This window comes from Festucalex cinctus, chromosome 3 (assembly GCF_051991245.1).
Source record: "Festucalex cinctus isolate MCC-2025b chromosome 3, RoL_Fcin_1.0, whole genome shotgun sequence".
NCBI classification, from domain to species: domain Eukaryota; kingdom Metazoa; phylum Chordata; class Actinopteri; order Syngnathiformes; family Syngnathidae; genus Festucalex; species Festucalex cinctus.
The window spans coordinates 16,145,478-16,171,424 of NC_135413.1; the positions used below are offsets into that span (position 1 = coordinate 16,145,478).

General features: G+C 39.5%; 4 protein-coding genes across 5 annotated transcripts; 2 read left to right on the top strand and 2 right to left on the bottom strand.

The window, feature by feature from the left end:
* Window positions 1-219: 219 nt before the first annotated feature.
* tmem276a (transmembrane protein 276a) lies at window positions 220-4,425 on the bottom strand. The gene is made up of 4 exons (XM_077518030.1): window positions 3,838-4,425; window positions 3,453-3,566; window positions 3,226-3,363; window positions 220-1,936 (listed from the first exon to the last, which is right to left on the bottom strand). Exons 1-4 carry the CDS (start codon window positions 4,223-4,225, stop codon window positions 1,686-1,688), a joined length of 891 nt encoding a protein of 296 aa, XP_077374156.1. The 5' UTR covers window positions 4,226-4,425; the 3' UTR covers window positions 220-1,685.
* Window positions 4,426-6,803: 2,378 nt separating this feature from the next.
* On the top strand, window positions 6,804-10,095 carry spi1a (Spi-1 proto-oncogene a). Its single transcript, XM_077516099.1, has 5 exons — window positions 6,804-6,894; window positions 7,116-7,209; window positions 7,276-7,445; window positions 9,258-9,423; window positions 9,754-10,095. The coding sequence occupies exons 1-5, from the start codon at window positions 6,871-6,873 to the stop codon at window positions 10,062-10,064; spliced, it is 765 nt and encodes a 254-aa protein (XP_077372225.1). The 5' UTR covers window positions 6,804-6,870; the 3' UTR covers window positions 10,065-10,095.
* Window positions 10,096-11,144: 1,049 nt separating this feature from the next.
* LOC144015774 (protein regulator of cytokinesis 1-like) lies at window positions 11,145-16,771 on the top strand. 2 transcript variants are annotated; one of them, XM_077516095.1, is made up of 14 exons: window positions 11,145-11,316; window positions 11,917-12,049; window positions 12,132-12,254; window positions 12,711-12,947; window positions 13,033-13,203; window positions 13,291-13,440; window positions 13,527-13,674; window positions 14,630-14,766; window positions 14,855-14,950; window positions 15,020-15,166; window positions 15,656-15,766; window positions 15,843-15,947; window positions 16,031-16,195; window positions 16,495-16,771. In XM_077516095.1, the coding sequence occupies exons 1-14, from the start codon at window positions 11,306-11,308 to the stop codon at window positions 16,564-16,566; spliced, it is 1,806 nt and encodes a 601-aa protein (XP_077372221.1). In that variant the 5' UTR covers window positions 11,145-11,305; the 3' UTR covers window positions 16,567-16,771. The 2 variants fall into 2 exon arrangements, with proteins under 2 accessions (XP_077372221.1, XP_077372222.1); XM_077516096.1 differs by having other exon boundaries at window positions 11,146-11,316; window positions 16,031-16,128.
* Window positions 16,676-25,647, bottom strand: LOC144015775 (uncharacterized). Its single transcript, XM_077516098.1, has 6 exons — window positions 25,556-25,647; window positions 24,583-24,723; window positions 23,955-24,503; window positions 23,712-23,870; window positions 18,967-19,068; window positions 16,676-18,883 (listed from the first exon to the last, which is right to left on the bottom strand). Exons 1-6 carry the CDS (start codon window positions 25,601-25,603, stop codon window positions 18,749-18,751), a joined length of 1,134 nt encoding a protein of 377 aa, XP_077372224.1. The 5' UTR covers window positions 25,604-25,647; the 3' UTR covers window positions 16,676-18,748.
* Window positions 25,648-25,947: the final 300 nt, after the last annotated feature.

Below are 25,947 nucleotides of genomic sequence, written 5' to 3' on the forward strand. Positions count from 1 at the left end.
AACTGTTGTAGCGTAATCTCAGAACAACACAAAACAGATCAAGTATCCTTCAAACGTAATTTATACTGGCATTTTATTAACAGCATGACTGCGCTATTAATGTGAATGTGGTTTCAATGTACACGTGGTTGCAGCTGCAAATAATCACTTAAATCTGCTTTAAGCAAGATTGTTGTGAGGAGGAGGAGCCTGGGGGCCAAAGAAACCTCAGGAAATGAGTAAAGTCAGCATTTGGATTTAATGTCACTTCGATTTAAACTTCTGGTAAACATTGTGGCCAAGTCGTTACAGCTTTGTGTGCACATCGTCACTTATATACATACATACAAGTGTAAGAAATGTGGACTGTAGTCACTTTGTCTGGTATGTGTTATACTTGGTTCCATGTTTTCAACTAGCCTGCCAATTACTACATAAAACAACTGAAGAGAACCAGAAGAACATTGTGTCGTTTTGCTAACTCCACCTAGTGAGGTTGTTTACGCCAGTTGTTTTGGGGTGAAAATAGAAGTAATTGTGTCATTTCTTAAAAGCTTTGTCACACAAGGCACAGACACAATTCTTTAAACCAAATAAATTAAAATGGGAAGTCAACCCTAAAATTATCTTGACAGGAACATTTTCTCTGCACCCCCACTAGTCTAAGCAGTATTCTGATTAATGTTGTGTTTGTGGAATGTGAGTTAAGCAGCAAGATCCACCCGTTTTTATCCGTCTTGGGGCAGCCATTTTGTCACTGACTGTCGACTGAATATGACATCACAGTTGCTCAGGCCTCAATGACCAATCATGGGTCAGCTTCAGAATACAGGTGAGCTGCGATTAGTCGTTAACCTGACTTTGGCATTGTGATGTCATTGTCAGTTGTCAGAGAGTGACAAAATGGCCGCCCTTTGTGATGGACAAACGTGTGTGGATTTTGCTGCTTTATTCCTATTCCACACATGGAATATTAATCAGAATGCTATTTTTAGACTATATATGGGGTTGCGTAGAACATATTACTGTATTGTAAAATAAATCTTTGGGTTGAATTCCCCTTTTTTAAGGGCAATTATGCTGCATAAGGAGTTACTATGAAACACTCACTGGACAACCACAACAATAAACATATTGTTCAAGGAATACATATCAGATAGTATTGAAACTGCGGGATACTTGACACATTTCAAAAGATTGTGCAGGTGCGTCAGTATGTTTTGCATGGCTGTTTTATTTTTCAAAAATATTCCGATGGGGTAGACGACCTCAAGAACAACAAAAAACACTTCAGTCGAACACAGTTTGGACTTAATGTGCCATCTTTTCCCCTTGAATAAACACAAATACATCTGCATACATACGGTTCAAAAGGTACATGTACATAACTTGTGCTGAATGATACATAATGATACACAGTTGCCCTTTCAAATGTGACAGTACACATCCATATGGTTTCATATTTATTACAGTTTCAAGGTTGTGCTATTTTCTTTAGTCAGATGATTGGGGGTTGTTTACAAATGTGCTGAACTACATACGGTCCCTTTTGAGAGCAAGCAATAACACAGATTCAACCATGAGAGGGGTCATCTTCAGTCATATATCCCCCTCCCCCTCACGAGTTCTTGTGCTTTCTTTGTGTCACTCTGCACGCTGCGGAATTCCCACAAACTGAACCTTGATGCGGGTCGCCGCCTTGTCCATCACACGCAGCCGTTCTCCTGCCTCGGCTTGTGCGTGGCCACGGGGGTGTGAGGCGGGTAGAGGGAGGGGGCGAGCGTGCACAGGAAACCGGCCAGCAGAGTCAGTCCCAGTCCGCCCCAGGCGCAGAACATGGACCAGCCGTAGCCGTGACTGATGTCCTCCGGTATTCCAAACATGTAGCGGGGGTAGCGCGACAGTTCAAAGTTGATTCCCGCCACGCACGTGCACAGAGAAATGATGCAGCACGTTCCTGTCCGGAGGAAGTGGAACACGTGACGGACTTTAAAGCGGTGTAAAAATGAATGGAGAATGAAACAACAGCACTCATGTAACATATTTGCTACATCTGGCAAACTGGTGACGGAAAGTAAACTACAATTTAGACCAGCTAAAACAGGTCTATGTTGTGGTGCGGGTGTATTTGATCAAGTTACTAGCAGACAGATTCAGATTGATGTTACATTGGCGCACAACAATGCAAATGCACCTTTTTGTCTGCACCCAACTACTAAAATATCGTTAGACTTACACTGGGCTTGAATATAGGAAAGTAAGACTAAATGTAGCTGCGAAAACAACCCTGTCTATAACAATTTATATGATAAAATTATATTGGAAAGTAACAAATTAAGTACAAAATGTATCTAACTATAGGAGAAAATGTGATTAAATCACAGTTGCTTTTGTAAACTTTGACAAATATAATTTTACTTGCATTTGAAAAATCGCCACAAAAACTTGGATTATTTAATAGTGACACTTATTTAATTTTCAACAGGTGTCATTTTAAACAATCCAATTACCAAAGTATTCTCCCCAACAGTGATAATACTATAACTAGGGATGGGTGAGTATCAGCATCAGTCCGATACGGCCTTATTTCAATGCAACAAATACTTGTGGAGGCCGTCGATACTAGCCACCGATACTTGACAGCTGTGGCTGTTCGAAGCGCTATATAAATATTGACTTGACTCATTGCCCCCAAAAAATTGACCCTTAATAAATCCTTCTTGCTAGTATAGTTGTGACTATAATAATAATAATAATAATAATAATAATAATAATAATATATTATTTTGTCTTTCTCTTTGCTAATGGGCAACAGAGTATTAGAATATCTCACAATACAATAAGGTGCCACTTAAAAATAACTGCAATCTAATTAAGGACAATTATGCAATTAATAACTAAATTTCTCATGGAATACACTTCATTGTTTACATTTGCCCAATCAAGCACACACTAGAAAACGATGCCTTTACATGACACCACTTCACCATTATAATGAACATATTGATTTCTAGCTGTCAAGTTAAAAAAAAAACAACAAAAAAAACTGAGCACTGTTTTGTAATTTCTGGATTCCTCTCTTGTATTTAATTTAATTATGACTGGTTAGCTTGTTTTCTAACGTAAATACGCCCCTAAAATGGCCGGGTTTGTGTCTTTTTTGGGGGGGGGGTATATGCTCTCGCTTGGTTCCCTTTGAGAAGGAGCTTACCGCCCTCGCGTGGTGTCTCGGCGTACTGCGCTTACCTCCCATGAGGAAGAGCAGTCCAGCAACATACTGCATGAGGTCATGTGCCTTCCAACAGCCCAGCACGCCAATGGTCCAACCGAACAGGATGATGGATATGGCCATCCCGATGAAACTGACCGTCATCCTCTGCAAATCTACAAAAGAAGACGAAAATGTGTTGTTTTTCCTCGTGATAGTTCAATTTCCAGCATATTCAATGCCAAAAAAAACCCAAAAGACTCACGTAGTGCATGCCACTCATCCTGCCTGATCGTCTTCGTCAAGTTGATGGGCACGTTTCTGGGCAATGCCGATGAAGAGTAGTAGTATTTTATTGGCGTGCAGCGTGCGACCAATCCTGTGGAGGCAAACGCGGTACAAAGAGAGAGGGGGTGTCACATAAACCCTGACAGGATAAGAAGAGGATGCCCCCCGCCCCCATCCCTGAAAAAAAAAACAACCTTCCATCACTAACCCGTATGCATCCATCCACCCACACCAAAATGGAGAAACGTATTGTTAAACACACCGATGCTTCTGTTTACACGTTTTGTATGTATTGGATTGCGCAAGGTGTTTATACGCATTGACACGCACGCGCGCACACACAAATGACCACAGCAGCTAACCTTTAAAGATTAAATCTTCCGTCTCCAAATCAAATCCCATCCGGTGACACTTCCTCCACAGTCCGGTGACGGTGGAGTTAAAATGCCGATTGCACAGCGACTCCATCGCGGAGGCTGGAGTCGCAAGGTGCCGTCGAGCCCGCATCCTCGGCATCCTCGCCTCCGACTCGGCGCCCCCCTTGGGCAGCATGCGCAGCGGGAGGTTGTTGTTGGAGATGTAGATGTAGCCCGGGTCGGTCCTCTTGTTCGAGTAATTCTTGCAGCGCTCTCGGTGCCTCCTGGCGTCCGTCTCGTACCAGTTGTCGGTGCCGATGGCCACCGCGATCAGGCCGAGGGCGCACAAGGCTAGGACGAGACCCGCCGCGGTTAAAGTCCTCATCGCAGCCATGTTCCTTCCATGCGGGTGCCGTGTTGAGAAATCCCCTCCGTGAGACAGGGGGACCCCCGCCCCCTCAGGGAGTCATGGTCGGGTTGGCAGCGGGCATCGCCGCACCGAGGATGGAGACGTGCAGGCCTGGGATGCGATGTTTTGGTTGTCTGCTTCTGCCAGTCAGCTCGATCTCGCCCGGATACTGGATTGCTCCCTGTAAAAAACACATTGCGCCACTAGATGGCGCCATATGTCGATAAGAGACGACAGTGCAGTGGATAAAATGATTTCCATTGTTGAAACAAAACTAGGCATGTTTTTTACGTTCAAAAACGTTTTTTACGTTCAATATAGTCATAAATGTACTGACTGACTCAGCCATGCATTTTTGCAATTAAATGATTTAATTTGTTAATTGTTGGCAGAGACCCACGAAATAAATGGGAATTTTTAGACACTTTTGTGATCAAGCTGCAGCCCTGTTTTGTTTTTTTCCTCAAATGGACAGGCAGGCTACGTCATTAGTAGATTATCTTAAAATGTGTATTTAAAATTTGCAAATTAAATAATAATTTATCAAAATATTTACATGTAATTTCTGGAATAGAATTTATAAAATAATACATTATATAAGTAAATAAAATAATGTTTGTTTGCTTTTTCAAATAAACAGGCAGGACACGTCATTAGTAGATTCGGTTAAAACGTGTATTTAAAATTTGCAAATTAAATAATATTCATCCATTTTCTGAACCGCTTACTCCTCACAAGGGTCGCGGGGGGTGCTGGAGCCTATCTCAGATGGCTATGGGCAGTAGGCGGGGTACACCCTGAACTGGGTTGACATCGCAAAAATTAAATAATAATTTATCAAAATATTTAGATATAATTTCTGTAATAAACTACATTATATAAGTAAATAAAATAATTATTTTTTCTATTTAATTTTGTACAACTAACACGTGTTACATACAATAAATGTAAGTGTAAAATTGTTGCTTTTTTTCATTTTTATTCTGTTACAACAAATAAGTTGTTCATAAGCAAACAAACATTAATACACACATTTTATTTAATCAAGAAAAAATCAATTGGACTCTATCTAAAGGCTCAGTAGGTTGGATTAAAGTGGAAGTCAACCTTAAACATTTTACTATGTGACCTTACTATACTCTAAACATCACATTTTGATTAATATTACATTTGTGGGGCTTGAGTTATGAAGCAAAATCCAGCCGTTTTTATCCATCTCAGGGGGCAGCCATTTTGCCACTTGCTGTTGAGTGAAGATGACATCACAGTTGCTCCAATCACATCTCAGCTTCATAAAACAAGTGAGCTGTGATTGGTCGTTGCCTGAGCCCTGAGCAACTGTGATGTCATCTTCAGTCGACAGCAAGTGGAAAAATGACTGCCCCCTGAGATGGAATAAAAACTGCTGGATTTTGCTGCTTAACTCATATTCCATTAACACAACATTAACCAGAATACCGTATTTAGACTAGTGGGGCTGCTTAGAACATATTATTGTCAAGAAAAAAAATTGGGGTTGACTTCCCATTTAATGAATAAATAAATGAATCTCTGGGCTCATGTGTTGTCTGTTTCCCTGTAGTTTCTGCTAGGTGTAAAAACGTACTATAAATGGACATTTTATTATACTGTATGGCCCCTACAAAAAATAAATAAATAAATAAATGTTAGGATGATGGAAGAGTGTGTTTGTCTTTATGTGTCAGCTCTGTGATTGACAGGCAATCCGTCCAGGTTGTCCCCCAAAGTAAACTGAGATAGACTCCAGGCTACGGATGAATTGTTTTGGATCATGACAGTGGATAGAGCAATCCTTCATTCTTCAAGGGCTAATCCATTCATCATCTTTACTCTTCTTCTGTTCGGGGTCATAGCATCAGAAGGGAATGCACAGGAGCACAAGGAGAACATACAAAAGCCACTCAGGAAGAGACAACCCGACAATCGATTCAAACACAGCACAAAGAGAGACCTGTTGGGACTCGAGTGCCTAAAGCCATCACTTGCATCAACCAGTTCCAGTTTCCGTATTTTGGTGTGTAACCAAGTTCCTTCTATGAATATGAATATTTTCAGGGTGTACTATAAAAGTGGAGCTACATTTCAATATGGTCACACATACGAATATTAAAGTAAAAGTAAGGATTTTTGTTCCGCCATTGAATGTGTTGATACAATGGAAAATCAAACCAAAGCAACGAGTTTCATTCTCATGTTCGAAACTTCCTCAACTAAAACCATAATTCCAAACTAAAAGAGGAACAAAGATAATTCCAAACTTCGCTTTTGGTTTCAGTGTCTGTCAGTGCGCAAATAATACATCCCAACATACACCTTGATGGTATTGATGGAAGTGATGTATACAGTACTTGAATATGATGAATCATAGATCAACTGGACATATAGAGTAGATGTAAAAACAAACGTGAGCTGGTTTGCAAAATGAACTTTGAGGGAAGTGGAGGTGGACATTTAAATTCGACAATTGGCTGTTGGGACTGTGGGCATGTCAGGTCACTCTCAGTTCCTGTTTGTCGGCGCAAGTCACTGCGTGTTTGTCACATTGTCACCCAGGCAGTAGAAGGCAAAGTTATCATTTATGATCTGCTTCAATATTCGAATATTACGCAATGGAAGGCTTTGTCATACCACCTGTAAGTGTTCATTCCTTTGTCATTTTCTCTCCACATACATACAGGAAAGAAAAGCTTTTTCAGCTTTTAATTGACATATAATGCACAAGGACTTCGACTTTTTTTCAGATAACATTTAAAACTGTTATATGTTACATTATGAAACGTTTTGTTAAGAACCACTGCACTAATACATTGAAGATTGTTGCACAATTGCAAACAAATGCTTCCTCCCACCACAGGCCTCTGAGGAAATTCTTCAAAGTGAGCCAGAGAGTTATCGAGCCCCGGCGGAGCTGTACCCGTACCTCACTAACGCGGGGGACGTTTATGAAGGTAAGACGACGATTTGATGCATACGACCGCCGCGCGGCTGCGAGACAAACGTGTACCGATTCTCAGACTACAGATGGAGCTACCACACGGAGCACGCCCAGCCGGCAGACTTTGACCATTTTCCATCGAGTCATTTAACGGAGCTTCAGTGTGTGGCTCCTCAGCAAATTCAACCTTACCGCTACAGCGCTGATGGTCATCTTCATCTGGAGGCGCCGCTCTCGGTGCTGCCACAAGTGAGGCCTTTATCATTGTCTTTTTTTTATTTTATTTTCCAATTATCAGATGTGGACTGGAGATTTTACTTTTCATGGCGAAGATTTTAAATGTCAAATTTGTCACCCTGCTTTTCTAAGGTTAGATGGTGGTAGCCAAAAAGCTTTGCAATTTAGCCTATATATCTTATTAATGTTTCACAACCTTTATTGTACAAAGGCGGCCATTTTACATAAGCAAAATCTCACAGAAAACCACCAAACAAAATACTAAAATAATGATGTCATCTCAATTTAATCACAGATTGACTTCAACATTGAACAAAGCCCTTTTCACACTGCACTCAGTATAAAAGACCCGGTTGCCAGCATGCCCATATTTGGATGTAGCAGGCCACCAGGAAGTAAAGGTTTATGATACCTTCTGCCATCTAGTTTAAGAGCATTTAGTTATTCCGCCTGTCACTTTAAGTTGTTGGCATAGATAGATGAACAAGTTGTCATTAATGAATAAAACATTTTGGATGAATTAAGTGAAACTGGATCATTTCTCATGGCACTTTATAGTGTACACCCTGGTTGGGAATGGCTTCTCTAGTGTTATCCTCCTGACTGGAGCACATTTGGGTGATATGCCTAATTGTATACCATCTCTTGAATTCACCCCAAATGTTTGCTTCAAACCAGAATGGAGAAAAAAAAATCTGTTCAGTCTTGTGCACAGGCCCTTGAGGAATTTGCATAAATCCTGTTATGATAGCTCCACAGTATTCTGTGTGGATTTGAGGCTTTCTTTCTTTCTTTCTTTCTTTCTTTCTTTCTTTCTTTCTTTCTTTCTTTCTTTCTTTCTTTCTGAGTCCCCCAAAATGACGATCCAGAATAACAATAAAAAGTAGGGGCCGGCTATTCCAATTCCAACTAATTACCAATTATTTGGCAGGTTGATCTAAGCGTAGTACTAATTAACTTAGTACTTTTAAATGGCAAAAAATCAGCAGATTTTTTATTTTTTTTTATTTTTTTACACAATAGAACAACAATCAGAGGGGGGTTTTTTTTGCAGATTTTTCTCTCTGTTATAAAGTTTAAAAAAATACTAAAAAACAAAATATTTTTAAAATGGTCTGCCTGTAAATTGTATCTATTGTTGTAAGCAATTAGGGACCAAAACTGTAAAAAAAAAAAAAAAAGAAAAAAAAAAGAAAAAAAAAAGAAAAAAAAAAGAAAAAAAAAGTTATTTTATTCATTAAACATTTTTGCCCATTATCAGAATCAGCGTCAGCTTTAAAAAAAAATAATAATAATATTTTTATTTTTTATTTTTTTTATCCATATCAGTCGGGCCCTAATAAAGACATTGACCCTAAGAGGGCCATCCCACTGGCCCTAAAGAGAGAAAGAAGAAAATAAAGCGTTTAAGTTTTAACATTAGCATAGTTGAAGATGTGATTCATGCAGTGTGGGTGAGTGTAGCTGATGACAGACCACTGCGTCAACATAATATTGTTGCTATTTTTAAGTTCGGACGCATTTACCCTATGAAATCTTCATGAGGTGAAAGCACTCACACACACACACACACACACACACAAATAATAATAAGTTGGACTAAAGGGGAAAAATCATCTCACAGAGATTGCTGATTACATTAAATATTTTTAAATATTTTGAAAAAAAATATATATATAAATGTAAAATTTTATAATAAAAAAAAAAACTGTCATTTGTGTCAAATGAGATGTCACTTACTTACATCCTCTTTTAGCATGACTAAACAAAGTCACAACCAGCCTATTTGTATGAACCACAACATGTTTATGTTTTGTCTTGAAGATCCCAAATTACACCTCGTCACTGTACTATCAGTACCAAAGCCCAGTCTCATCCGTCCAGTACTATTCGGAAGAGGAACAGAGAGGTATCAGCCCCCCGCTGGAAGTATCAGAAGGCGAGGATGCATCTGAATACCACAACCTGCCCTCCATCAAGAAAGACTCAAGTGAGTGCTAAAGTCTTCAAAGTTTGGGCAGGAAAAAAAAGATTCACAGGCTCACCTGGGTTCTTCCTTTGGTCAGGTGATGTTCGGCAGTTTGACGTCAATTTCAGTCACCGGCAGGGGGGCGGTGCTGCATAAAATGTCAAACAAATTCTTCTCATTAAATGATATTTCCAAAACAAATGCAATAATAACCAGAATATCATGCTTAGACCAGTGGCGGCACTTTTTGTTGTTGTTGTTTTTTTTTTTTACCTGACTTCTATTTCAAGGGGGGGAAAAAGCTATCATTCCTGAATCCTCATTGATAGTGTGATATTTTTTCCAATTTAGACGCCAAGAGGAAAATCCGCTTGTACCAGTTTCTCTTGGACTTGCTGAGAAATGGCGACATGAGTGATTCCATCTGGTGGGTGGACCAGGAAAAGGGCATCTTCCAGTTCTCCACGAAACACAAAGAAGCCCTGGCCAGTCACTGGGGAGTCCAAAAAGGAAATCGCAAAAAAATGACCTACCAAAAAATGGCTCGTGCTCTGAGGAACTATGGTAAAACTGGCGAGATTCAAAAAGTGAAAAAGAAGCTGACCTACCAGTTCAGTGAAGAAGTTCTGGCCAACTTCTATTCACAACATTACTGTCACTAAATAAAGTTTTTTTTTTTTTTTTTGTCTTTTTTTTTTTTTTTTTTTTTTTTTACACTGTAAATACATATTATGTGCGTGCAATTGCATTACTATTTATTTGCGATGAGAGATGTGTTATATTGCCCAAATTGTTTCATTCTAATATCATTTGACGCCAGGGGAAAATATTGCATATACATACTTTTTGTTGTCCCAATCAATAAAGTTACTAACATTCATGTGGTGGTTGGGTTTTCTCACAATTAAAGTTTGAGTATGAAGAACTCTTGAATTGAAAACAACGTAACTTAAAAGGGGATTGTAATTATTATTATGTATCCATCCATTCATTTTCTAAATCACTTGTCCTTGTCCAAGTCAGAAGCTTATTTGCATCTCAAAAAAGAGGGAGATTCTTTTGAGGGCAAAACTTTCACATCAGGACTGTGAGGCAACAGCAACTGTGCTGCCTAGATTGCAAAATAGACTTTATATTATCATCACCTATTTGTGTCTTAAAACAGTTAGCCTACAGAGCGAATGTTTTCATTCTAGTAAGAAACAAGGTATGCATATACAACAAAAATAACTAACTTTAGGTATTAATACATTTAAAGATGTGTGTATAGCTATATGTACTCAAGTTTCAAACTTTTCTCTGCACTTCATTTTTGTAAAGGTTTTTTTTTTTTTTTTAAACCACCAGAAATTCTCTTTATTGAAGCGCAGTACAGGCACAGAACAGTAAATAACTTACAAGTTTTACAATTATGTTCAAAGCCTTTTTTGTTATACAGTAAACGTAAAACGTACAACAGTGGCGCAAGTCTGAGTCGACGACGTCTTACAAAGTGTCCCAATTCTGCAATTTTTGTCTTGTAACTTTAGGCTCTCGAATATACGTGCACTTCTATTAAGTGTACACTTTATTGAAGAGCCAAATTGATATTGCGCGTCACTCAAGGGAGTTCTCCGAAGTTGTGAACTCACAAATATCGCGAGAATTCATCTTGCGAGAGCAAGGTTATTAGGACAGGGCCAACGTGTGAAACCGTCCCCGTGACGTTCTCGCTCCGAGCCAATCAGAGTGCACGCGTCCTGACGTTGCAAATTTCAAACGCCAGCTGGAGTCGCCAAAAGAGTTGAAAAGAGACACAAGCCACGCGGACTGGAAGTGTTGCGATTTGACACGGACGAAGGCTGCGTTAGTTGTTGTTGTTGTGTTTTTTTTTTAAGAATAGTCGGCGTTGACAAGTGCCAGCATGAGAATGAGGTGGGTTACTCATTTGTAATCAGCGAGAGTGATTGTGAAAGAGCAAACGCGGTACCGTTAGCGAAATGTTGCAAAAGTAGCTCGCAGTCTGTTTATTTGGCGACCGTGGGCTAGCGTAGCTCTGAGTATTAATGGTGACCTCAAATCAAAATACTGTTAGTTTAGCTAAAGTAAATGGTACTTCATTTGGCGTTTGTCCACCTTCCAAGCCTCTCAGAGCGCTTTACATTTGACTAATCATTTACCTACTGATGGTGCAGCATTTTGCTCAAGGAAGCTTCGACGTGGTCACAAATGGCATGGGATCGAATCCACAACCTCTGGGTTGAAGGACGACCACTCTTACCCCCCCCAAAAAACTGAATTAATGAGTCTAAAGTTACTCACGAAATTGGATAAGGTGCTTCAAAGGGAAAAAAAATCAAAGAGTTGATCCCAAAATATGTCAGGATAAATGGAAAGATTAAAGCAAAGCAGTACGTGACAAAATAGTGTTTAAAAAAAAATAAAATAAATAAAAATAAAAACTGAATAGTAAATAAAAGCAAGCCGGTGCTCAAATAAGAAACGCTTGATGGTTTGCCTGCTTGTGTCTTGCAGTGAAGTCCATGCTGCGGAGTCTGTTGCCTACCTCAACAGAGCTCTGGTCAAGTTGCAGCAAGTATGGGATGAAATTGGCTTTCCAGAGGAAAAACGTACCAAGAGAACTAATACAGTTCACGAGTACATCAGAGTAAGACCACTGCAATAAACAGTTTCTATCAATAGTCGCCGGCTGACTGTCTTCTATGTGTGGGTTTTCACTTGCCCTGCAGAAATTGCTGGACGAGATGATAGTTGAGGAAGAGGAGCACAAAAAGGAAGTGATGGAAAGTATTGAATCCAACCGCAAAGCGCTTCATCAGCTGTGCAGTGAGCTTCAGATGCCCCCGCTTGAGGTACATTTTTGGAAATGTGTGCTGCTGTGCTTGCAACCTACAAGATTTGTTGTAATTATTAGCTCTGGCCCATTTTGATTTTTTTTTTAATTTTAATTCCAGTAATTGACAAAAAAAACCCCAATACTAATAGCTAATTGCCTGGTTATGTGTGGATTTAAGAGCATGTAAATGTTGAATTTTCACTCAATCACAAACCACCTGATGAAAGAGCCATCCATATTGGATTAAATGGAGCTAGACCGCCATCTAGTGGACAAACGGCATATCTTTCTGAGTGATTCAAACAGTGAACAGTATTTACTGTTTGATGAAAAAGTAAATACTGTATATCGTTTAATCAGAAAAACCTGGCCAATTATGTTTATTTTGAAAAGGGCTCATTTCTGGATATAAAATTGTGCAACTGGTTAATTACCGTAGTTGGGCCCTAGTACTAATTGTGTGCATGTGAAGGAGGAAGAGGACGGCTTCACCATGCTGCAGGTGGAAAAGAACATCCGCACTCGTGTGGAGATGCTAAAGGAGCGCAAAATGCAGAGAATGGACGACCTCAAGAGTCTTGCTGTCCAAGACCGCGAGTTATGTAACTGTATGGACGGCACCCGTTTCAGCATCGACCTGGAGTCAGTCCCAACCCTCAGGCTACTCGATGAATATCGTGCCCATGTTGGTGTCCTCACAGAGGAAAAGGTTGTGATCAATTACGCTTTTTTCTTTTAAAAAAAAATTATTTTTAAATTAATTAAAAACAAACAAACTGGGTTGTTGTTTTCAGGAGCGTCGCCACGCAGAATTTGTGAGCGTAAAGAAGGAAATAATCGCATGCATGGATGATCTGGAGCGTCAGGCCAAGACGGATTTTGAAAAAGAAGTGATGTACGAGGACGAGGAGGTCTTCTGTCTCTCCACCGACAACATCGACGCACTTAAACGACTCCTCAGCCAGGTGACCAACCGTTTCTTGTTTCGACCTTGATATCATCCCGTCGTGTATGACCTCATAACATGAGTGACCCCGTTTGACCCGTACCAGTTGCAACAGTGCAAGGCGGAGAAAGAGGTGCTGTGTGCGGCGCTCCGCACAAAGACCCGGGAACTGTGGGACAGGCTGAAGATCCCCCAGGAGGAGAGGGAGAAATTGTCTGAACACATGATCGAGGTCAAGAAGAGAAACATTGAGGCAGTAAGAACTTCTTTTTGTGTGTGTGTGTGTGTCACTCAATGCAACAGCACGTATTGCGTATTAATGCTCATATTCTTTTGCACTAGCTCCAAGCTGAGGTTGAGCGTCTCGAGCTGCTGAGACGCGAGAGCATGAAAAGTATTATCGGTGACATCAGAGCTGAGATCGCACTTTACTGGGAAACGTGCTTCTGCAGCCAAGAACAGCGCCAGGCTTTTCTTCCTTATCATGATGGTGACTAGATTTACTTTGCTGGAACAATCTTTTGTACAGTAGGATTGGGTTTAAAAATTTAAAAAAAACTCCCAATAAAGCAATCAAAAGACCCTTTTAATAAAAATAAAATGATAAATTTAATTTAAAAAAATGTATATAATTAAACTGAAAGGGACGGTGTGTAGAATTTAGTGGCATCCTGTGGTGAACTCGTAGAATGCAACAATGTAAGTTCATACTCTCAAGCACGCTCACGATGGTGCATCATAGAGACCACATATTTGTTTTTATTTAGATAAAATATTATTCAAATGAATTGATTTGTAATAATTACTCAAAAATGCCACAGTCCAAAATATTAAATTGTCAGGAAAAAAGGGAGCTGAAAGGTAGACGAAAACTTTTTTTTTTTTTTAAATACCTAAAAATGTCCAAAAGGAGAGGAAAAGTAGAAAATGTCCATAAAATATAAAAATGTTGATGAAATGAAAATAGAATGTCCATGAAATTACCAAAAATATCAGAACTGAATAAAAAGGTAACAAAAAAAAGCAGAAGGCAGAAAATTACTATTAAATGTATTTGTATTTGGCAAAATAGTCAGAAAATTGATTTAAAACAAAAAGAGGAAAAGAACATGTCCAAAAAGAGAAGAGGCAGAAAATGTATGTCAATAAAATTGCAACAACAAAAAAAAAGTCAGAAATTTAACAAGAAGGCAGAAATCTGAAAAGGTAAAAAAAATTACACACACAAATCCAAAAATGGAAAACGATAGGTAGAAGAAAATGAATCTGTACGTATTGGATGCTTCATATTTTTGTTACGGTGCAGGTCTAATTCGCTCTTGGGTCTTCAGACTAACAGTTTCCTTCATCACATTTTTTTTTTGGCCTGAAATGGCTCTTGACAGTGAAGGTTGCTGACCCCTGTACTAGATCTATTATTAAAATGTACATTGACGTGTATGCAGACGACTTGACGGAAGAGCTTCTCAACCAGCACGAGGCTGAAGTCAAAACTCTGAAGAGCTACTTTTTACTACATAAAGAGCTGTTTGAAGGTGTCAACAAATGGCAGGAGTACTGGGACGTGTATTTGGAACTGGATGTGAGTACATTGCCTCGTTGGAAGTACTGTCCACATTGTTTTTTTGGTGACATTTGTGCGTGGGGCGTGCTGTCATTTCTCATCTCAGAGGAAAGCTAATGATATGTCGAGGCTGAACAATAGAGGTGGCAACCTTCTAAAGGAGGCCAAGCAGAGAAGTGACCTGCAGAAAAGTTTGCCTAAGGTACTCACGCTGAAGTAGTGACAGTCTCATGTTAGTCGGCTTCAATTACTTCTGACTTTCTCTCACCAGCTTGAAAAGACTCTGAAGGCCCAAATCGATTCTTGGGAGCAGGAGCATGGCAAAGAGTTCTTCATCAATGGGCAGAAGTTTCTGGATTATGTGCAGCAGCAGTGGGAGCAGCACCACGCCGACAAGGAGCAAGAGAAAATGGAGCGGGTACGTGAACCTTTTCTTCAAAATAGTCATCCTCAGCCGTTGTAGGAATAATTGTAGATAAGTTATCATACATTTGACTCAAAAAGCTGAAGAAACACATCTAACGCAGCAGAATGGTTCAAGCCAGTCTGCTGAGTTCGCCTGTTTTCTGTTAAGAAATGATTGCAAACTTGACCACACATGTACTCAGCAGTCTTCCACTCACATGCACAACACATGCACAAACCAGTACACTGTGTTCCAAGTTCCAACTATGCCTTGCATTTGCATTTTTAGGGTTGGAACACCCATATAACTAGGGGCGTGGAAAACCAAATAAATAGAGAGGGTGAGGAGAGGAATCTGCAGAGAGTGCAGGAGTGAATTGTATCAGTCAGTTCCTCTCCTCGCGAGCCCTGAACTGTCTTCTATCCTTTTTGTGTCGTGTTTAATAGATGTCAAACAGGTAACCCTGACAGCTGTTGATGTGTTTTTGTTGTTTTGAATTAGCAACTGAAGAAGAGCCAACAGATAAAGGAAGACATGTTGTACGGCACCACGGTGAGGACGGCGGCCAAAAGGCGCGTCTGCGGAACCCCCACGCCAAGCAAACAAAGAAAGGTGAAAGTCATTCTCATATGAATGCTTCTGGTGAAGTGCAACAAAAAAAAATGGATGACTCTGGTGTTTTCTGCAGATGGGAATGTCAACCATCTCCACACCTACCAGCAACCTCACTTCAGGCTTGGGGGGAACCATGTGCCAGTCTGCCATCCACAAGCCGCCTCTATCTGCCAGTAAGGTACGGTGGGTCGCCGTTTGCCATCACGGGACCTGAGTTCTGGACTGTTTCTCTAACATAAGTCATTTCAACTGAACTTGTAGAGTGCTGGCCTGTTAACCCCCGGGCATCCAAAGACGCCCCATACAGCTGAGCGCAACAAGGAAAACTTGAACAGAAACACTTCGCGTGGCGCACTCAGGTCTCAGGATACTCAAGATTGCACCTTCACCTTTAACGCTGTTGCTGGCTCCTATTCGGAATTTTCGGTAAATGCAGATTAACGAGTTCGTTTTATACTGAACAAAGTTAGATGGTGGCAATGCTGTGACCTTAAATGGAGGTGGGGTGTTGTATAATCACCATTTCCTTCAAAGTACTGCTGATTTGTTGAAATAACTAGTTAATTGTCAGTTGCGTTCAAAGTAATCCAAACATTCTCAAAACACGTGAACTCATTTCCACCAATTTATTCTGAATAGGATGTCATGGTGTCAAACAAAAACACTTGATCCATGAAGTGGTGCTTTCCATAGCACACTGAACTAACTTTGCGCTCTTGTCACAGAGGGAGCTGTCGGAGGCTTCTAAATCAAATGTGAAGACCGGCCGGCTCAACTCAACTGTCAGTCAACAGTGACCAGTCTTTTTTTTTTTTTTTTTTTTTTAAACGTTTTTAATATAAACACATTTCCTTTTTCTGTCACTTGACTTTTTTTGTTGTTAGTGCTTCAGCAGCTATTCTAAGATTGTTTTTTATCGAGCTGGAATGAATACTACTCCTTTCAGAAATGTTCTTTTCCTATATGTATATATACGTCCAATAAACGTTTGAACCAAAAACATTTATTAAGTTTGAACTTTTGTTCCAATGTTTTTTTTTTGTTTTTTTTTGTTTTTTTTGCTTGCTCTTCTTAAATTATTACAGCATAAGATCGGTTTCAAATCTGATTGCTCAGCTCAGATGTAATTGCCTACACCAGAAGTGTCAAACTCAATTTTAATCTTTATGACTAAAACAATACTGTGAATTTATAATAGTGCTGTCAAAGTTAAAGCGTTAACTTTTTTGTAATTAATCAATGTTTACACAGGTTGTTTGAGCAATAAACAACCACATGCATTAAAGTAAACCATTTAATGTTTGTATATGACATTCAGAATATTTGTTCATGTCAAACTGCTGGGGTCTTTTTTTTTTTTTTTTTCCCCCTTCCATTTTAAATTATGACAGTAACTGATTAGGAAAGAGGATGAGTGCAGTGGATCAAAAATGTCAATGTCTTAACATTAAATGTCAAAATAACACAACAGGTGCTCTTGAAATTTGGTGAGTAAAAAATGTTGATTAAAAAGCCTTTTTTAAATAAGTGATTAATCAAAATTCCAAGATGTGATTTAATTTAACCTGATTAAAATGTAATCGTTTGACAGCTCTAATTTATAAACACCTCAGTGTTGAAATCAAGTCAATGATTAACCCCCTCACCCCCCATTATTTAACTCATTTTACTTTATTTAAAAAATAAATACAAATTTTACCTGAATTCTCGCGTTATTTGTGTGTTCACAAACCCCGAAAATTCATCTTCGAGCCCGCTGATTTGCTCTGAGCCGCAGCTGATGGTGGTGCAGACCAATCAAGGCAACAGTTGTTTCGGGGTGGGATTTATGCGGCTGTGAATGAAAAGATGCACCGAAGCGGTGGGAAACAAACCAGACATGGCGACACAGAATTACCCATAGTTTCCTTTTTGTAAGAACAGGCGTTTCCTGCATTTTTAGATGGTAAAGATGTTTTTTTTGTTTAACCTACGATGACATTTTTATCTGTTGACGTGATTGGTAAAGATAAACGTTTGGTAGGCGTGTACAAGTTGCAGCATCGTCCAATCAGTTCAAAGTATTGTACAGCATGTCCCGCCACTCCTGAGCAAATAAAATTGACCTTACCGTAAACCACACCCACATGACCTAATCAACACGCAAGACCTGCACATGCGTTTCAAGTACGGACAAACAAAGCAATCCAGCTCCCAGTGGTGCATTGCGTGGTTATCCAAAGCCAAGAAAAAAAATAAATCAATAAAAATAGTTAAACGCTGTAGTCACAGCTCGTGTAAAATAGACACAAGCGCCCTCGAACAATTACGAAAAATGGCTGCGCTGGATCAAACTTTGTGGAAGACCACACGACCAGTTGAATCCTTCCAAAATGACCAGAAACTACTACGTCTGCAATAAGGTAATGTTCTCCATTGTTGTTTTTAGCCAAATGCTAACAATAGTGCCTGGTAGCTAACCTTCCACGCGTTTGTTGACTATTTACTATTAATGCCAACAAAACATTGAAACTATGAGATAATATAAATTCATTCTTACCCTGCTTGACAGGAACAATGTACAAAAACTTCGGTTTTGCTGACAATCAGTTGAAGTGAGGGAGGCGACTCAGTCTTTTTCTGACTTCTGTAGCAGCAGACAGCTATGTGAATTTCCCTTTGTTTTGGGACAAAATTGCATGGTGAGGGAGTGAAGATAACCTTTACTAAAATATTTAAAAATCCCTCTGCTTGCTTCAAAGAGAAATATTGGCGTCTTGAAAATACCTGACTGAGAAATCACAAGGAAGATATGACAACTTTGCCATTACTGTGAATGCACTTTAGCTCATGTTGACTGGTAAATGTCCAAGTGGAGAATTACTTTGAGTGATTCACATGATCAATCTGGCTCTTGCTAGGTTATGGTTACCCTCGCCCAGAAATTTCAATGTTGGTAAACGTTAAAACAAAAACTTGGCTGGACGTTGCATGTTGTGTTTAAGTCATGCGGGTCATGAGTTCTTCAAGTGCTCTCTCCCGATGATTTTCATGAACAAGCAGCACTTCTTTGATTGCGCTTTGCTGGAAGCCCATCTCGTTGAACTGAGTCAGCAGGCGCAGGAACTCGGCAGCCTGAAATGGGAAGTGCAAGTTCGCTTTCAAATCTGTGACTGTGTTCACTTGAAAGAGGACAAACAAGAAGGGCGGGGAGGCACCTTGCTCTCACAGCTCTGGAACATCTCCAAGGCCTCCTCCACTTGAGCTTCATCGTATCCCAACTCGCACAGATGATTGCAGGCTGACAGGTATTTTAAGAGCTGTTAAAATAACATGTTTAGATTTCATTCGGGGCTGTAAGACTGTAGTTGTTTTTAAAGGCATTTTTCAATTTTAGCTTTAGTTTGTTAGTTTTTGTTAAATATAATCACCTTGGGATAGAAATCCAATACAAGAGTTTCAAGACTAGGAGTGTGACGATATATCGATATCACGATAAATTGTGATACTTTCTCTCCCGATAGATTATCAATGCGTCTACGCAAGCATTGCAATATTTGTAGTTAATATTTAGCCACTGCAAGTGTAATGGCTCCATTGTTCATGACTTATTGAGCAATTACTTGGCATGCCACAAGGGGGAGCACCTCATAAGAGTGGCGGGGAAATGGACAGAAGTCTTCAGGCGAAGAAGACTCAAGCTTAGATTTTTTATTATATATATATATATATATATATATATATATATACATGCAGTGTTGCCGGTAACGCGTTACTCGTTACTCAAAAAAATTGCTTTCTAAAGTAACTAATAGTCGTTACTTTATTCTACAAAGTAGTCTGATTAAAGTTACTGTCCAGAGAATCAATGCGTTACTCCACATTTTCATGAAGAAGGCAAACTATCTCACTGTTGTAACAGTCCCAAACAACTACTGCTAACTACGAAGATGAGGCAGAAGTCATTGATCACCACACTGAATTCAGCCATGGTCTGGTCATGAATGGTTTGCACATTCAAAACAAAAGTGATGATACTTTTACTACTAGTTTTATTAACCAACAGGCACACAACACAACAACAAAAAAGTGTGCATTATGGACCATAAAAGTGGTAAAAAAAATAATTTATTTCCATCCTCAACTGGTCCGTGAAGCATTATGGGATGAGGTCGTCTCCGCCCTCTCGCCAGGGGGAGTGACGTCAGACAAGTTACGTTTTCAGTAGGGGTGGAACCAAAAAACGATTCGACCGAACCATCGTTCGTCAAGGGGAGCTAAACGACCGTATCGGTTGCGAGTGAGGCTTTATGGTTTTCATAACAATAGCAAGAGTTCTGCGCCGTGCTCTACTTGTTTTGTTTACATTTCAGTAGCATCACCATTCAAGCTACTTCCGTGTTTCCGTGCTCGCGACACGGCGCGCGCGCGCAACGAGTGACAACCTACAAATGGAGACAGTTAGCAGAAGCCGGTGCCGTACATCTCGGTATTTCCCATGGCTATCGAGTCCTCTCGGTGCACTTGTATGTCCCGGGCCGGCGTTAGTACTGCGCGCGAGCCAAAAAGAATAACTCCCGTGACGATCCAATGCATGGATTCAAACGACACAGGTATGTCCCACAGCCAACACACCAGCTAAGCTAAAAGCACACTGCAAGTATCTCATTTCTCAGTTTGTGGCTCCCTGTCAATGTCTACAACTAGCATGAGCAGCAGATAGGAGAACTGAGACGTGCCCGCGATTACGACAGCCCAAAAAACAAAATATAAACAGTAGTGATTAGAGGTGTGCAAAATTTCCGATTCTTAGATTATTCACGATTCGGCCGTGGAACAATCGAGAACGATTCACAAAAGTCCAAATTCCGATTATATAAATATGCCAAGGGAACCGAAACTAAAAGTGGACCGGAGCGGAAAGTACGCGGAACTGAAACGCAGTAGCGCGCGCGGTCTTCGGGACGCTTAATGGGACGGACCGAGAGTACACATCCACAACTCACGCCTCGACATTCAAAACAACAACAAGCATGGCTGAGCTGACCAACCCACCTCTTCGTCAGATCAGACCTGCTCCGAAAAGGCAAACAACTTGAGGCGGAAGTATCAGCTAGCTGGCTGCAGTGCGTCGGTTAGCGTTCTACAGGGCGCCGCGCAGTGATACGAACGAACGAACAGAAAAGTAGTGGCTGGCGGTAATGGCGTCTGACTTTATTCAGAAAAGAGTATTGTGGTGGAAATGTATCACGCTTTTGAAAACAAATAGTTTTTAGAAGAAAAAGGCTTTATTTCCGAGACCCCAGCCAGCTTGCTGGACTATTTTCCTCTCGTCCAACGTCGAACATGAACGCGTGTCACCGAACGCTGTCAGAAAGAAGTCAGTGCTGATCGCACACACGGGAGGTGAGGATCAAATTGAGATTCATGTTAAAAAAGCCGAACGATCCCTTTAATGTTTACACGTTCATGTTTACACAAGTTAAAAAGCAGAAAAGCACTTGAGGGTTTTTTTTTTTGTACCTCTGAGAAACTTTAATGTTTACATGTTCATCTTTACACAACTTAAAAAGCAGGAAAGCACTTTTTTTTTTTTTTAGGCATTTGTATTGAAGTAGTAGTTCACATTGTCTTTCATTTATATCTCAGTGCACTTTTGAGTGGATAAAAATAATATATTTTTGCTCAATGCTATGTTTTATTCTGTTGAAGACTGAATATACTTAAAAGCTGTTGTTACAGAATGAGGACTTGAGTATTTTATTTACTGTTTTGAACTGTTAACTTGATACTGAAATAGTAGTTTATTTAGGCCTGAGAGGACTTTTGTACTATTTTTGTAACTAATGTACGAAACATTAAAAGCACCAAAATACATTGTTTTTTTTCTGCTGCCTGGGGGGAAATCAATAATCGTTTTATAATCGAATCGTAGCCTCTGAATCGTAATCGCAATCGAATCGTGAGGTGCCCCAAGATTCCCACCTCTAGTAGTGATTCTGTGGTCATCATCGTGTCTCAGATTAAAAAAACAAAAAAAGATGTCATACATTAACCAAAAATGAAAGTGATGACAAAAGAAAAAACAATTGTTAAATACAAAAATTGTTGATTAAAAAGGGAAATGAACTTTTGGAAATATTTTTGCATATATTAAGTGGTTAAAATGTGTTTGATAGATTTATTGTTCCATAAGGTGGCTTCATATTTCTTTTGGCTGGACGGTAGGTTTATTTCATGTCTTAAATTTATGTTTCTGAAATACTTCACAATGTGCAAATATTCTGTTTAATTGTGTTGGTGTCTGTCTAAAGGTTAAATATTTATATTTAACATTAAATTATCAACCTTTTGTTTTCCTGATCCTTATTTTGAAGAGAAAAAACAAACAAACCAAAAAACAATTATAACTGTCAATAACTACTAATAAATATTTAAACTGATACATGTGTATACACTGGAATAGCGGAACAAACAAACAATAGAGGAATTTAGGGGATTTTCATTTTCAACCTGGATAGATTTTTATTTGTTGTTTTATAAAAAGTATTTACGTTACAAGAAGTCAAGAGAGACTGCCTATTTTGTTTTTCATTAAAAAAAAACTTTATTTTCATGTTAAAAATGCACTTTCAATAAAGTATTTGGAACTCCGTTTCTACTGCATTATTTTTATGTTGAGATGGTGTTATCGGCAGCTGCTGAAAGTAACTAAAAAAGTAACTTTTAATCTAACTTAGTTACTTTTAAAATCAAGTAATCAGTAACGCAATTTAGTTACTTTTAAAACCAAGTAATCAGTAAAGTAACTAAGTGACTTTTTCAAGGTAACTGTGGCAACACTGTATATATATATAATATATATAATGTATTAGGGGTGTGAATTGCCTAGTACCTGACGATTCGATTCGTATCACGATTCGATTCGATACCGATTACTCCCGATACGAATTTATAAGTCGATTGTTGTGATTTTTTTTCATTCAAATTTAGAAAATACTAATCAGTAAGCTTGTAGTGTAAGATTTATATGAAAATGTATTAATTTATCTGAAATTTCAGTCTTATAGAGGTTGTAATCTGTTTCATGTTTGAACAGCATTAAAATAAAATATTTAAAAAAATAAATGAATAAAAAATCGATTCAGCCGCCTATTGAATCGATTCGAGAATGGCGCGATGTAGTATCGCGATATATCGCAGAATCGATTTTTTTAACACCCCTAATATATATATATATATATATTATATTATAGGGGTGTTAAAAAAAATGATTCAGCAACATATCGCGATATTACAGACCACAATTCTCGAATTGATTCAATATTCAGCCGAATCGATATTTAAACAATTTTTGATGGAAATATTCAACAAATTGTCTTACTGAGTGTTATGATTTACACGTTACGCATGGAAGAATATTATATTAATGGAACATTAAGTATTAATATTTTATTTCAGTGCTGTTCAAACATGAAACAGCAACATATTGTTTGCTAAATATAGTGGCTCAAACTAATAAGCCTGAAGTTTCAGATAAAAAAAGTACATTTTCATACAAATCTTACACTATACATGTACAAGTTTGCTGATTAGTATTTTCTAAATTTGAGTAAAAAAAAAATGGCAATAATCGACTTACAGTTTCATATCAGGATTAATCGGTATCAAACTGAATCGTGACCTTATTATTATGTATTGATATTTATTATTATTATTATTATTATTTTATGGTTAGTATTATCGTGGATTTATTAGCTGTGCAATCGATAATCATGGTATTGCCATATCTTGAGATACATAATTGTTATCGTGAGCCTCATATCACATATCGTATCGTATCATGAGGTAGCCAGAGGTTCCCACCCCTATCCAAGACTCCCCTTGCGAATCTATATTAACCGATTTTTGTAAACAATCTGTCAATTATTTGCTGCAGTACGGAACGTGGGACAAATTGTACCTTGTCTGGACTGTTGTATCCGGTCTTCTGCAGAGCCAAGATCGCAGTACGGAGCGGGTAACCTTTGTCGGTGACGGCCTCTAGCAGCTCCCGCTCTTCTTGGCTGAGAGCGGACAGCAGCTCTGTGGCTGAGTCAAGAAAGCCTCCAGTCCTAAAAGCCTGATGATCATCCACAATGGTGGTGATTCAGGTCACCGTGCGTGCACACGTAGACATCAAAAAGGCGCCCAAACCGAAACCCACCTTTTGCCTTCGGTTTTTGATGATGGGGCCTGCGGAGGAGGGTCGTTGCTGCTGCAGCCTTCCGGTAGGGGGCGCGACTGAGAGGTTGTTTTGCGGGTGCAACCTGCCCACAGCGCTCTGCGCGCGTCTCTTCTTGGTGACCTTCTGCCCTTTAGCGAGGTGGCCGCACTCAGGAGACGTCACGGCGCCTCTGTACGCGTCTTTGACCCTGGAGATGGCGGCGCTGCGGGGGCGCTCTCGGCCCTTGGCGGGCTCCTGAGGACAGTCTTCCGGGGACGAGCCTTCGTTGTCCTCGCAGTAGCCGTCTTCGTCGTCCGAGTCGGATCTGTGGAAGCCGACGGTGCGGCGGTGCAGCCAGTGGGCGTCGGCGGAGTTCAAGCTGCGGCTGCGGCGCCGAGGTTTGGAGGTCCAAGGGTCGCCGGGTCGGTGAGGGGCCCTGCAGAACTCGTAAGGGCCGCTGGACATCAGCCAGTAGGGAGGACAGGATGGAGCCGGGTAGGCGGGCTGCTGCTGGCCTGTTAATATTAGCTTCTCCAGATTGAAGCCGTACTGTCAAATGTTTCATTAATAGTGATTATCAGTCAGGTATGATAATACATATCAGGAGTGCAGTTTGTGTGAGAATGACCTGAGTTTCCTGCATTATCCGAGGACAGTCGGGCACAGAGATGTCAGGAGGCGTCATCAAGTACACATCCTGTCCCAGTGACCCCATTGGCGTTCCAAATGGGACGTCTTCCAGAGTGTTCATCGTCTCCAAGAAGAGAATCTGCAATTGGTGGAAACACAAATATGGGCACACTCTTGTGTGTACAACTGTACATTTATACAAGGTTAGGGTTTTAAATCAGGTTGTTGTTGTTTTTGTATTTATTATGTTAGTGTTTCCTTAAACTATGTCAGTGTATCATTTTGGGTTTTAAACTTGGGTTAGAGTTTCAAATCAGTTGTATACTAAGTTTAGCGTTATTAAAAATAGGGCGTTTCAAAGTACAGTTTTAAACTCGGGTTGTGTTAGGCTATCGTGTTCTTACAAAAAGTTTAGGGTTTCAGATGGGGTTTTATACTAGGACTAGTCTTTCAAAGTAGGTCTTTAAACTGGGGTTGTTTTTTTAAATCAGTTTTTTTTTTTTATATTATTATTAAGGTTAGTTAGTGTTTCTTTAAATTACGGTTAGTGTAGCAATGTTTTAAAATAAGGTTAGGGCTCCAAGGTAAGGTTTCAGACTAGGTTTAGGGCTTCAAAGTAGATTTTAACCTATGATTAGGGTTTCAAATACTGTTTTAATTAAACCAGATTTAGGGTTTTAAACTAGGTTTAGCATTTAAAAGTATGGTTTTAACTAAGGTTTGGCTTTGAAAGTAGGGTTTTAAAATAGAGTTGTATCATAGTAGGGATTTAAACTGGGTGGTTTCAAAGTAGGGTTTGAGCTAGGATTTGGGTTTCAGAGTAGTTTTAAACCAGGGTTAGTTTTTCAAATCAGGCTTTTATACGAAGGATAGGATTTTAAAGTTAGGGGTTTAAACTACGGTTCGGGTGTCAAAGTAGGGCTTTAAAATATAGGGTTAGGTTTTCAAAGTAGCGGTTTGTCAGCACTTACCTCCGTCAGGTGTTTGTCATCAGGTGGGATGAAGATGAATGGGAGCATGTGTAGAATGAATGGCGAAGACTGACGTGGTCACGTGGTTTAAAGCTCACTAAGACGCATTATCTCAAAGCCAGTAATAAGTTCAGCAACATTTGTAACCTTAAGTTAAAGACAAGAATATTTTTATTTTGTGAAATAATTGCAAGTGTTTGATATTAAAATAAAAAGATGCTGATACTCAATGTCGAGCTACTTGTGCACAGTAAAGGATTGATATATTTTAGCTTTCATTTTTGTTTTTCAGGTGAGTTATATTATCCAGAAAGCTTTTTTTTTTTTTTTTTTTATCCAGAAAGCAATCTTTTGTATGGGACGTTTTCGGTTTTAATGCAGACGTGAGGGCG

What these genes read in the sequence shown, in the direction of transcription:
- LOC144015774 (XM_077516095.1), top strand. An exon ending in TTCAGATGCCCCCGCTTGAG is followed by an intron (nt 12,255 to 12,710) that starts GTACATTTTTGG and finishes GTGCATGTGAAG; the next exon opens with GAGGAAGAGGACGGCTTCAC. An exon ending in GCTCCTATTCGGAATTTTCG is followed by an intron (nt 16,196 to 16,494) that starts GTAAATGCAGAT and finishes CTCTTGTCACAG; the next exon opens with AGGGAGCTGTCGGAGGCTTC.
- spi1a (XM_077516099.1), top strand. Translation starts at nt 6,871, where the DNA reads ATGGAAGGCTTTGTCATACCACCT. An exon ending in AAGGCTTTGTCATACCACCT is followed by an intron (nt 6,895 to 7,115) that starts GTAAGTGTTCAT and finishes CTCCCACCACAG; the next exon opens with GCCTCTGAGGAAATTCTTCA. An exon ending in CGCGGGGGACGTTTATGAAG is followed by an intron (nt 7,210 to 7,275) that starts GTAAGACGACGA and finishes ACCGATTCTCAG; the next exon opens with ACTACAGATGGAGCTACCAC.
- tmem276a (XM_077518030.1), bottom strand. Translation starts at nt 4,225, where the DNA reads ATGGCTGCGATGAGGACTTTAACCGCGGCGGGTCTCGTCCTAGCCTTG. An exon ending in GGAAGATTTAATCTTTAAAG is followed by an intron (nt 3,567 to 3,837) that starts GTTAGCTGCTGT and finishes TTGCCTCCACAG; the next exon opens with GATTGGTCGCACGCTGCACG. An exon ending in ACTGCTCTTCCTCATGGGAG is followed by an intron (nt 1,937 to 3,225) that starts GTAAGCGCAGTA and finishes TCCTCCGGACAG; the next exon opens with GAACGTGCTGCATCATTTCT.
- LOC144015775 (XM_077516098.1), bottom strand. Translation starts at nt 25,603, where the DNA reads ATGCTCCCATTCATCTTCATCCCACCTGATGACAAACACCTGACGGAG. An exon ending in GGATAATGCAGGAAACTCAG is followed by an intron (nt 24,504 to 24,582) that starts GTCATTCTCACA and finishes AACATTTGACAG; the next exon opens with TACGGCTTCAATCTGGAGAA. An exon ending in TCCAGAGCTGTGAGAGCAAG is followed by an intron (nt 18,884 to 18,966) that starts GTGCCTCCCCGC and finishes TTCCCATTTCAG; the next exon opens with GCTGCCGAGTTCCTGCGCCT.